The sequence below is a fragment of the Haliotis rufescens genome, unplaced genomic scaffold (assembly GCF_023055435.1).
Source record: "Haliotis rufescens isolate VD_foot unplaced genomic scaffold, xgHalRufe1.0.p SCAF_4, whole genome shotgun sequence".
NCBI classification, from domain to species: domain Eukaryota; kingdom Metazoa; phylum Mollusca; class Gastropoda; order Lepetellida; family Haliotidae; genus Haliotis; species Haliotis rufescens.
The window spans coordinates 10256810-10269724 of NW_025964112.1; the positions used below are offsets into that span (position 1 = coordinate 10256810).

A 12915-nucleotide genomic window follows, 5' to 3' on the forward strand; every position below is an offset into this window, starting at 1 on the left:
TAACCCCGGATCTTCACAGGTCACACGATGTAAGTGATTGAGTGAGTGAGATTGAGCTTAACGCCACTTTGGACAGTATTTCAGTTCCATCATGGTGTCAGCTTGACATGGGAGAAAAAGCCTGTAGTGACACAGGTCCTAGACATTTACCCCACTTGGTGAAACCCATGTGCATGGTGCGGATATAATTAGTAACATAATCAGGGCAAATTTGGGATTCCAGTCCAAGATCAGTTTCTGGCAAACACAAGGGTCACAACTCTGCACATCGATTTGCAGCACCTGAGATGGCTGGGCCAACTGTGTCCCCATAACACAGTGGGAATACAGTGTTAAAGTACACACAGTTTATGGATAACAACTTACTTATTTTACTGTAGTGAGTGAGTTGGGTTTAACGCCGCTTTTAACAGTATTCCAGTTATATCGCGGCGTGTCAGCTTAATGTGGTAGGAAAGCCTGAAGTGATGCAGGTCTTAGACATTTACCACTTCGGTGAAACCCACGAGCACGGGTATGGTGCTGACAAACCTAGAAACATAATTGGGGCGAACCGGGATTCGAACCCACAATCATAGGTTTCTGGCATGCCAAGGGACGCAACTCTGGACAGCGAATCACCGCGCCTTAGACGAATGGGCCACCCGTGCCCTTATTTTACTGTAAAGGCAACATTTCGGTAGAGATCCTTATACCACTGACAAGCCTTTACAGTAAAACAAAGAAGCTGTTATCCATAAATTGTGTCTACTTTCTCATCCGTCAATGCCTATCAAACAAAAGGAATACCATGTTAAATGAAAATGATTTCAAAGTAACAGTTCCGACTGAGATGGGACAAGCATGAGAAAAACAGTATTTCAGTAATATCACAGCATGTCATTTGGATACAGAAGAAAATACAAAGAGATGCAGACTCTAGATGCATTGGGAAGCCCACAACCATTGACCCTGTACGAACAAGTCAAGGAAACAACAAGGGCAAATCTTAAGATTTACATCCTGGCATGAGAAGGGACACAACTCTGCACAGTTACAGCATCTAAAGGTCCCCTATGACCAAGGGATAGATAGAGAGACACCACACTGTGTCTAAGTGTTAACAGTGTACAACATTGTTACCCTCAGCAAAGGAGCGTGCACTGCAGTTTCATTCTCAGTTCCCAGGATAGCCTACAACCCAAGCTGCCTGTAAGGCTAGAACCTGTGTAGCACAACAAAAAAATATTATTCATATTCTACCTTTTTTTTAGTTGATTCAAATTTTGGCATCTCTTCTATTGACTTTGGGATGTGCTTTTCTCGGACTCCTCTGCAACAGACATAAAAGTTAGAAAAATGAACACATGAAACTCCAAATGCTAAACAAGACAACACACACCTGTTTGTGATACTCTAGAGTTTGCTCTGGGGAAACTCAGAGTTGGGAATTTACTTAATACCTAAATCACTCAAGGGAACTTCACCTTTGCCTTATGTCCTGAGTTTACACTGAATCAGCTTGTATAAGCATTAAGATCAGCTCAGCTCACGTCTTTGTGCCACTCCATGCACACACCATGGAGTTGGCTTCCTGTCAAATGTTCGATTATCTTACTGTAGAAGTGGCTGCTTAATCTTTTAACTTCTTATCACACCATGCCACTTTGGTGCTGATATATGATGGAACAGTGCACCTTTCAATCCTTTATCACAATACTGACTGGCTCCTTGTTCTTGATTGATTTCATTACTTTATTACTTTCTAAAGCAACATTTGCAAAAAATCACAAAGCAGCATTAAGCCTATGCTTAACATAAACTTCTTTAAATTCAAACTGAAAAAATAATGTCAAGAAAGTATGAATGAAAAAAACAAATGGTGAAAAGAACAACACCTCATTAAAACAAATTTGTCTGAATAAAAAATGTAAGAAAAATAATTCTGATAAATGTAAAGAAAGTAAGAAAGTAATACAACAGGGTATAAGCTCAGCGTCATTTCCATGATTACAACGTGATCCTCCAGAATATTCCTTGCAACAACATTGGAAGTGGGGATGCATTCAAAGACTGTTTATATTTTGATATCAATTACTTAAAATTAGAAAAGTCAATTATCATCAACGGTTGAGGTATGTGAAGGGTACTTTTCGTTCAAAAATAGTCAAATCTTGAAGGTCTTGTAAAACACATGCCTTGTCAGCTACGTTGGGACAAAACATCTTGTTCAAACTGGTATATTTCTGAAGGCTTCTATTTTCTCAGAATCATGTATTTTAACACTGCGATCAACGCAATAATGTAAAACTAAGCATTAAAACCTCTACCTCCTTATCAGACTTTTTATCAGCAAAATACAAATCACCTGTACAAAGAAATAACGTTAGTTACAAACAAAATGAATTGAGAAATTTTCAGTTCAATTTTGGAAATTTGTACTGACAAAAGCTGCAGAGTTTGGGCCAAATATAAGCCTCTGAGCATGTCTAGATAAATCCCTGAATGGTTATTGCTACTGGATATTCTAACGAATGTTTTAAAGTTACAGAGCGTAAATAAAAATCTACTGAATGGTTGACAGGTCATCATTTTGTTTGTTTGTTTGTTGTTTAACGCCGCACTCAGCAATATTCCAGCTATATGACAGCGGTCTGTAAATATTTGAGTCTGGACCAGACAATCCAGTGATTGATGTCATAACCATCAATCCACGCAATTGGGATACGATGAAATGCATCAACCAAGTCAGCGAGTCTGACCACCCGATCCTGTTAGTCGACTCTTACGGCAAGCATAGTCGCCTTTTACGGCAAGCATGGGTTGCTGAAGACCTTTTTCTACCCTGGATCTTCACATGGATTTTTACCAAGTACCAATGCTTAAGGGAACCAGCTAGGTTGTACATGCTTACTGTTGATTGTAACTGACCAATATTCTGTGGGAAGCAGTCAGTTGGAAGACCAGAGCTTATACCCTGGAACTCAACTCTCAACATCTACGTGAAATGAAGCAGCAACAGGCACACCAAGTGTAGACTTATTTGAGGAGCTCGACTGTTGTCAAGGTTAGCCACCATGCATCAAGCACCATGACTGTATTCATACACATGATCATATGTGATATTTGTGACAGTGTCTTACATTCCATATTTCAGCTAAATCATTATTTTAATTTTTTAATTTTTTTAATCAAATTTATTTCCAACCAAAAACTTATTTTTGTGTGTAAGACTTCTTTCATGTCACAAATTACTTTGTTCACAGAACTAGTACCTGCCTTGAATTTATTTATTACAGCAAATAATATAATATATCTATCCATATGACATAAAAAGAATGTGATAAAAAGAATGATTTTTTTGTCTGTTGCCATGGTACCATATCTGGTGAAATACATGTGAACTTCATCTAGACTTGGTCGACCTGTTAAGAGTACAAAGAATAAGCAAAGAGAGCACTCAGTCATGTCTACTGATCAAAGCACATGGACTGACTTTTTATCGGAGCCACGCCCCCTTTCACCACCTCGGCCCATTCCTCGACCTCGGCCACGCCCCCTGTCCGAATAACCCGGCCCTGTCAACAGAACAACAGTATTCTGAGACTTCACCCTACTGAACTAGGACCTATGCCTTCTGAAGCTGAAGAGAAATGCAGTGTGCATCCTGTCAAATTCAACCAATGTGAGCTACATACAAACAGTTGCAAAGACAAATGTAGTTTGTCACAAATTGATTTCATTATTTAGTTTGCATAAAAAACATTTTTCTTTGTTCTACATGGGAGGTATGGTGTTTTTTCATGGACTGAAACAATGAATAACAGCATAGATTCTGTGACTGTTGCAGCCTAAGAAATATTATTCACTGTAATAAACGCTCCAGGTGCTTAGGGGAGCTTATTAAAACTATATGCGATGAGTTATAAAAAACCTCCCAAGATCGTGTGGTAGAGAACAAATTTAGTTCAAATGTTGATCAAACGAAAACTTTTTGATAATATATTTACTTGGCATTTATAAAAATATCAAAATATCATTTATCATCCAAAACTGGCTCCCACAGGAGATATCGCTTGGGTGAGATCAAGCGATATCTACACTGTAGATATCGCTGCAATGACATTGTATTACAATGCTTTGCAGACCATTGTGATGTCACATTCAAATGACATCACTTATGGCTCTGCTACTGAAGCTGTTAGCAGTACACTTTACACTTTAGACACTGCTTATTACTGTCAACAAACTGAAAAAGTTGGAAGAATGATGTTGGATGATAAATAAAATCTCACCCTCGTATCAAAAGACACTCGGGTGAGATTCTCTATATACATCAAAAGTGTAATATACAAAAGACTACACAAGAACATATTGACTGTCATGTAAATGTTCAATCTTATAAAAGATTACTTACAGATTGGTCAAGAAGTGGTCAAGGGGAGCTTTTTGGAGCAGGGCAATTAATATGGTGACTACGGTATTAAAGAATAGTTCCACAGCACTGTAGCTCAATTAACAGATGTCATTTTAGGTCTCTTTCTTAATTCATTCAGTTGTGTTGAACACTCAAATGTGCAAGCAATGATCAGACTCTCTGATCCAGGAAGCACATCTCATTGTTCTCATAGACAGCCCAAACTGACACAGGTTGTAGACATTTACCACTTTGGTGAAACCCACCAGCGTGGGTATGGTGCAAGCCACCAGCATGGGTCTGGTGCAAGCCAGCAGCATGGGTCTGGTGAAACCCACCAGCATGGGTCTGGTGCAAGCCAGCAGCCTGGGTCTGGTGCAAGCCAGCAGCCTGGGTCTGGTGCAAGCCAGCAGCGTGGGTCTGGTGCAAGCCAGCAGCGTGGGTCTGGTGCAAGCCAGCAGCCTGGGTCTGGTGCAAGCCAGCAGCGTGGGTCTGGTGCAAGCCAGTAGCGTGGGTCTGGTGCAAGCCAGTAGCGTGGGTCTGGTGCAAGCCAGCAGCCTGGGTCTGGTGCAAGCCAGCAGCGTGGGTCTGGTGCAAGCCAGTAGCGTGGGTCTGGTGCAAGCCACCAGCATGGGTAAGGTGAAACCCACCAGCATGGGTATGGTGAAACAAGCAGAGTCAAGGTGCTGACAAACCAAAGATCACAATCAGGAAGTATCTGGGACACAAACACCACACCATCAGGTCATGAGATTGGAAAAAGGGAGACAACTCTTCTAATTTAGTCTCTGGTGGAGAAAGAGAACTTTATGACACGTTCAAGGAGGAGATATTTCCCCTTATGCACTGAGCCGCAGTAAATAGTATAAGATTTGATTTAATTTTCATCTTGCTTTCTGGCATGGTGGTCATATTGAAAGTCAGAAAGCAATTTCAAAAACAATCTCAACCTGAGTTTTCAACGACGGACAACTGTGCCATGGCATAACTCATCTGGCCTTCGGTGCTGGTGAGCTAAGTGAGTGAGTGAGTGAGGATTTATGACACTTTGAACAGATTTCAATTATATCACGGCTTACCACTTTGGTGAAACTGACGACCAATGGAATTGTGCTGACAGACCAATATTATGCTAATAATATAATTAAATAAGCAACTGCCAAATTTGTTTTATTAAATTTACATATATTCTATAAATGATTAAGATGGTTCTGGAAGATAAATCACATTTCACAGTAGGAATACCAAAGAATCAAATGATGGTGATTTCTTCCTAAGGCAAGGGAGGTAACTGTAAAAGTCTAGTTACCACACTTGCGTAACTGGGGTGGAACTATGGAGTAATATTTTGCTTGGACTAAAGAGTCCAATCAAAATCGTGTAACGAAGTCAACATCCCGTTAAAAAACAACATGGCGCCTGAAGTGATGATTTCAGTCGAAGGCAGGATTTGCAGGGCACATGTACCGTCAACTGGGCGACAACAGATATTTCACAGCTCAAGTGATTTCATGCACTTTGCGAGGTAAGACCTGTTTTATTACAAGAAATATCTTGATTATCTATCAGATCGTCTTGACTGGGTGCTGCCATCTTGTATGAAGCAAATGCAAGTGATCTGAGAGGTGGAATCTGATTGGTCAATAGGAAGGGCATAGAAGGGACATAACTTGTAATAGAAACTGGTGGCACTATGATCAAGCCACGAAATTCCAGCCAAGCTCGGCAAGGGTGAGAACTGGACTTCTAAAGTCAACTCCCTTGCCTCGGTAGGATGCCATGAGTCATCCTTTGTGGAAGTAAAACACTCAACAAAAGTTTAAAAAGGGTGTGAGGACCAGCTGTTGAATGCTACCTCCCGGTAACCATGGTGACACAGTAGCTGTAAGGAAGTTTCTTGTGACAGGACAACATTGACACAGAATCAATAGCAGAATGCTAACTAATATCACGTTAACTTTTGTTTTACACAGTTCGACTGCCTTAGTTTTGTTCGTTTAGTGCAGCACAAAGCAATATTCCGGCTATATGAAGACAGTCTGTAAATAATCGGGTCCGGCCCTGACAAGCCAGTGTTTGACATCGATCTACACAATTGGGATCAATGCCATGCAAGAAAAAGTCAGCGAGTCTGACCAGCCAATCCTGTTAGTCGTCTCAAACGACAAGGATGGATTGCTGAAGACCAATTCTAACCTTGATCTTCCTGGCTTAATGACTGAAGACATGCATAATTATTCAAGTGAAATTACTTTTGTTGCTATCAGTATCAAGTTTCTTAAAAGATATCAATTTTCCATCTAGAGCTTCAAGAAATGAAATATGAAGTCCAGCGTTTCTCACCTCTGTTGTCCGAGTCCCTGTCCTGCCTTTTACCCCAGGCACTGTCACGAGAGGCGTTATCTTGTCGCTGTTCAGGGCGACCTTTACCCCACTGGTTTGAGGTTGGAGATGTTCCCGGCTGGAAATCAAACAATCAATCACAGACATCATACATTTAATAACAAAATATCTAAAAAAATATATTATCACATATGTTGCCTATATAATTTTCTGCTGTTCTAAATGTTAGAAATAACTACACATTTATAACAACGCAGCGTGCAAAGGGAGGTGACTGCTGCCAATATTGTGAGCAATATTCCATCATCAGCATGGCTGTCTGTATATAATTGAGTCAGGACAAGGCAGACCAGAAACTGACAGCATGGGCAACAATACACAATATCAACACATATTGTGCCATAGAATCCCCATATGATTATAGTTGTTATGGACTAACAGTAACCATGGTGACACATAAATAATGTGACAATGTTTCATGCCACGTTTATTATATCCCAACAATACTACTGTTGACTGTTTATTTATGGTAACCATGGTGACAGATAATAATAATGTGGCAATTATTTATGCCACCCTTAACAAATATCCCAAATAGCCATGCCTAAGGAAAACAAGCATTGGCTTCAAACATTTGACCCACATGTTGAATTTGAACTTAGGTTTGCAGTTTGACTGTGAAACACTTGAACCACATGACCACCCTCCACCCAAGCCTTTTCTTCACAGCTGTAGTGAGTGAGTGAGTGAGTGAGTGAGTGAGTGAGTGAGTGAGTGAGTGAGTGAGTGAGTTGGGTTTAACACCGCTTTTAACAGTATTCCCGTTATATCGTGGCATGTCAGCTTAATGTGGGAGGAAAGCCTGAAGTGATACAGGTCTCAGACGTTTACCACTTTGGTGAAACCCACAAGCACGGGTATGGTGCTGACAAACCTAGAAACATAATTAGGGCGAACTGGGATTCGATCCCCCTATCATAGGTTTCTAGCGTGCCCAAGGGACATAACTCTGCACAGCGAATCGCAGCGCCTTAGACCACTGGGTCACCCGCGCCCCCGGAATCAGTTGTAAACTAGAATCCTCACAGTGCAGGTCAGCAGTATTTGAGACTTACATCTGATGAAGTAGGTGACCTGGGTTCTGACGACTGGGATGATGGGGGCCTCCTGGACCAGGCGTTCTCCTTCGGCGGAGGTGCATCTACCAGTTTGGAGGAATCCTCCTTCTTCGGCGACGTTGCTGGCTTGGGTTCCTCCTTGTCGTCGTTGAAGACGTCAGAATGATTGGACAGCTCGCTATCGCGGCGAGACCGCTGGCTTGTAACTGGTGGGGGCCCTGAAGGGGATATGGACGTTGTTATGGCAACCAGAGACACATTTCAGAATGACAGGTTAGGAAACAATTTGGATTAAATCTGAACACAGATGCACAAAGAAGAGCAACATTTAGTGCAAGACATTTCAGTGACACAGACTTTATCTCACTTGCCATAATTATTTCTTACAAGAAATGCAACTACAAACATAAATAATGTGTGTTTATCAATCTTGTAAGGTCTATACTTATCTGTGAAGATACATATTTTGCTAATTTGATAATATTTCAAGAACAATATTAACATTTACCAGCTGATTACATACATGAGAAATAAAGCTGAAACGTACTGGACTTAGCGTATTTGACGTAATAAGCGCCCCGCTCTAATAAGCACCCATGGCGATATTTGCATATATATTGGCAAGTGAACAATCCCAATTAGCACCCCTTCCAATTGATCAATGTACACAAGACTTATTTATTTGCGTATAATACGCACTCGTGTGTTATATGCACCCTTAATTATGGGCAATTAAATTCTGGAAAAATATATCTGTCGTATATAAACAGTTCAAACCGTCAGCATAAACCACTAAATTTATCTTTCAACTCTGTTTTTTCCACCAAAATTATTTTCTAATAAGAGCCCCCTATTTCTAATTTTGAGAGCGCCCTGGGCACTTATTACGTCAAACACGGTACTTGTCTAATAAAATTGTAACATGTTAAACCAGGAGGGACTATTCATGCAGTTAGTTCTACAGTCAAACATTGCCAATACTTCACAGGATTGTATACACAACATACCTCCTTTATCCGTGAACGTACACGCTTGCTTGCAGTGAAGTCACTATTTTTGACCAAAGAAACGTGCAATGGCCTTGTTCCAGCCAAAGGGAAGTATAAATTCTCCGATTACATCGCATAAACCAGTGTTCGAAATAAAAAAAATGGCCTTGCTGATATCAGCGCCCATAGACTTCAGAAGCTGCAGGCCCTGACTAAACTCTTCAGGCCCTCATTAAAATAAAACCCTGCAACTTATTGTGACCAATATATATCAACACGTAAATTTACTGCAGGCCATAAGGACCCATACAACTTTGATGCATGTCATCGTATTCCAATTGCGCATTTTGATACTCATGATCTATCACTGGACTGTTTGGTACAGACTCAATTATTTACAGATCCGCATCATAAAGATGGAATATTGCTGAGTGCGGCGTTTAACAACAAACAAGTAACTTTGAGACTACAGGCCAAAAATGACATCTACTTGCCACAGGCCTATGGGCAGTTGCTTATTTTGAACACTGGCATAAACGGCAATATTTCTAGTAAATCATGTGCATAGCCATACAGCCATCTACTCTGCATACTGCTTCAATGTCAGGCAATGGTAGGGCTCGCACAAAGGGCTCATCTGACTTCCACGACTCAGGCCGTGTTTCTTTAATTGAATAGACCCGTGAAGATCCGGGTAGAATAGGTCTTCAGCAACCCATGCTTGCCATAAAAGGCGACTATGCTTGTAAAAGGCGACTAACGGGATCGGGTGGTCAGGCTCGCTGACTTGGTTGATGCAGATCATCAATCCCAACTGCATGGATCAATGCTCATGATATCAATCACTGGATTGTCTGGTCCAGACTCGATTATTTTACAGACCGCCATCATATGTCTGGAATATTGCTGAGTGCGGCATAAAACAACAAACCAAACCAAACCTTAAGTTGAATAAAAGATAGACACACGTCACTACTACACCACAGAGAAGTCCAATATATTCACGGATGATCGGGGAACATAGTGTATACAAAACCTGTGAAGTATTGACAATGACGGTCAAATCACAAACACTTTCCTTCAAACCTCATCTCAATACCGTATTACCAGTCACCATCTTCTGCTCAAGTGTATGAAGTGGTGCCAGAATAAACATGCAATCACAGTGAACACATACAGCCACAAGACAACAATACACACACATCGTTTGTCAATGCTGCATTAACCAAATCACTTCATATACAATCATCTATCTTGTCAGTAATGTTACCTAAACCAATACATATGCAACTCAATCTCTTTTTGTCAATGCAAAGCATTCAGACAATCATATCTTATTTCTGTATCTCGAAAACGAATATAACTGGGGAGTTCCAAATGTTAAAATAAAGTTATGCCATCATATTGTTGTGGGTAGTTTATACATCATATTATTTGAGTGCCATGGCATACAACCAAAAGAGTATTATTTGTGTTCTCTGGGGCTTTTTCTTTCTGAAGATCAATATTTTCAAATTTAGGGAGTAAGAAATGTTGCATCACTTTAAAAAGTTGACATCTGATCCATGACCCATGTATCCTATATTTAAATTGAGCGGGTCAAGGTCACCAAGGGTTCACCTGACATGACCTAAGCAGGTGTTGTCAAACCTTCATTCAGAGGCCCATCGTATCAGAGTAAAGATCAGATTTTTGTGAGATCGCTTTTTTTCAACACACACACCGATGTTAGCACAACTATAACAACGACATAACCAGCATTCAAAGGTTAAAGACATGAACCACATACAGGGTGTTACAAGGACATAATATAGCATTCAGGTGTTAAAAAACAAAACACGGTGAATAACAGTGTGAATACAAGCCCTTGGTGATATAAGCGAGTTATTTTGACGGCAGCCATTGCCACACTGGTAGGTAGGTCACGGGTTCGCTATAGATTGTTCCAATTCTCCGAGGGAAACCAAACGTACACTCTGATTAAAAAAGACCACTTGAAGAAGGTAAAGCAAGAAACTAACAGAAGCACACTTAACATAGGGGAACCTGTCAAACCAGACACAGTAACCAAGACAACAGTTGCTATGGTGACCAAGGTCCCCATCAAAAGTTTTTTTAAAGATCAATCACTGAAGCCTTTTCCCAAATAGATTGCATATGTATATATATCACTTTATTTCACTTTGCACAAATTCAAGGCTTTTCAAGGTAGTTTGTTAATTTCAAAGGCTTTTTTTTTTATAAAAGGTTGACACTAAAAATCAAGGCTTTTCAAGAGACCTTTCAAGCCTGTACGAACCTTGCCATATATATTCTTAACATGCATCCTACTAGTACAATGAAGTCATTAATGTCTGCTGACACACCCCAACTTACCTAACATTTTTATATCCCCCCTTCCCACCTCCAATTAATGACCAGTCCCTAAATCATGTTCAAATTTTATAATGAACAAAAAAAAAAAAAAAAGGGGAAAAAAAGAACTGTAATTTTATCGTGCCCCTCAACCATCCAAACCCCGCTCTTTCATGGTGTCATCTTTTTCAAGACGTCCCCCTCTCCTCTCCCCCCATAATAAATGACAAGTCCCTAATGTTTCTCTCAACAGTTGTATCCCAGCTGAGATGTTGAGTACCCTTGTTGAATGTGTTACTGGTTGACATGTTCCCCTAGTACCACAAGTAGGTCTCTCTCAGGTGGTTGGAACAAACTATACCTGGTCGGACTCCTTTCCCAGAGCTGCTACTAAGACGTCTTTCACGTTTACTACCTCCGTCAGAACGGTCACTGTCTCGCCGAGTCCGACTTCCTGTAGGTCTGGAAGAGAAAACTTGTAAATATCATACACAAAGAATTGCAGGCCCCATATCTGGCAACCTACTAAATTGCCCATGGCATCCTCCATGTGTGTGCCCAGAGCATGCCAGTGCCAATGTCATCCGACAGAGGCGCTCACAAACCTTGCCCTATTCCCCCCAGTATGCTTACCCTTCAAATGCCCCTTTTGCATCCCATGTTTAAGTTCTGTAGTTCAACCCTTCAAGTGCCCCCTTGGCATCCCTTGTTAAAGTTCTGTAGTTCAACCCTTCAAGTGCCCCCTTGGCATCCCATGTTAAAGTTCTGTAGTCCTACCCTTCAAGTGCCCCCTTGGCATCCCATGTTAAAGTTCTGTAGTCCTACCCTTCAAGTGCCCCCCTTGGCATCCCATGTTAAAGTTCTGTAGTCCTACCCTTCAAGTGCCCCCTTGGCATCCCATGTTAAAGTTCTGTAGTCCTACCCTTCAAGGGTCCCCTTGGCATCCCATGTTAAAGTTCTGTAGTCCTACCCTTCAAGTGCCCCCTTGGCATCCCATGTTAAAGTTCTGTAGTCCTACCCTTCAAGGGTCCCCTTGGCATCCCATGTTAAAGTTCTGTAGTCCTACCCTTCAAGGGTCCCCTTGGCATCCCTTGTTAAAGTTCTGTAGTCCTACCCTTCAAGGGTCCCCTTGGCATCCCATGTTAAAGTTCTGTAGTTCAACCCTTCAAGTGCCCCCTTGGCATCCCATGTTAAAGTTCTGTAGTCCTACCCTTCAAGTGCCCCCTTGGCATCCCATGTTAAAGTTCTGTAGTCCTACCCTTCAAGTGCCCCCTTGGCATCCCATGTTAAAGTTCTGTAGTCCTACCCTTCAAGGGTCCCCTTGGCATCCCATAGATGTTCCGTAGGCCTACCCTTCAAGTGCCCCCTTGGCATCCCATAGATGTTCCGTAGGCCTACCCTTCAAGTGCCCCCTTGGCATCCCATAGATGTTCCGTAGGCCTACCCTTCAAGTGCCCCCTTGGCATCCCATGTTAAAGTTCTGTAGTCCTACCCTTCAAGTGCCCCCTTGGCATCCCATGTTAAAGTTCTGTAGTCCTACCCTTCAAGTGCCCCCTTGGCATCCCATGTTAAAGTTCTGTAGTTCAACCCTTCAAGTGCCCCCTTGGCATCCCATAGATGTTCCGTAGTCCTACCCTTCAAGTGCCCCCTTGGCATCCCATGTTAAAGTTCTGTAGTCCTACCCTTCAAGTGCCCCCTTGGCATCCCTTGTTAA

At 41.5% G+C, this 12915-nt stretch overlaps 1 protein-coding gene across 2 annotated transcripts in view; it reads right to left on the reverse strand.

Annotated features, from left to right (window-relative positions):
* The window catches only part of LOC124135802 (eukaryotic translation initiation factor 4B-like), a 34498-nt gene that overhangs the window by 5853 nt on the left and 15730 nt on the right, over positions 1-12915 (reverse strand). The window contains exons 10-14 of one of the 2 annotated variants that reach the window (XM_048382598.1): positions 11563-11663; positions 7855-8075; positions 6740-6857; positions 3476-3557; positions 1243-1312 (exon numbers count right to left, since the gene is read on the reverse strand). In XM_048382598.1, coding sequence (XP_048238555.1) covers positions 1243-1312; positions 3476-3557; positions 6740-6857; positions 7855-8075; positions 11563-11663 — 592 coding nt within the window. The remainder of the gene's footprint in view (positions 1-1242; positions 1313-3475; positions 3558-6739; positions 6858-7854; positions 8076-11562; positions 11664-12915) is intronic. The other variant, XM_046501355.2, reaches the window with a different exon arrangement.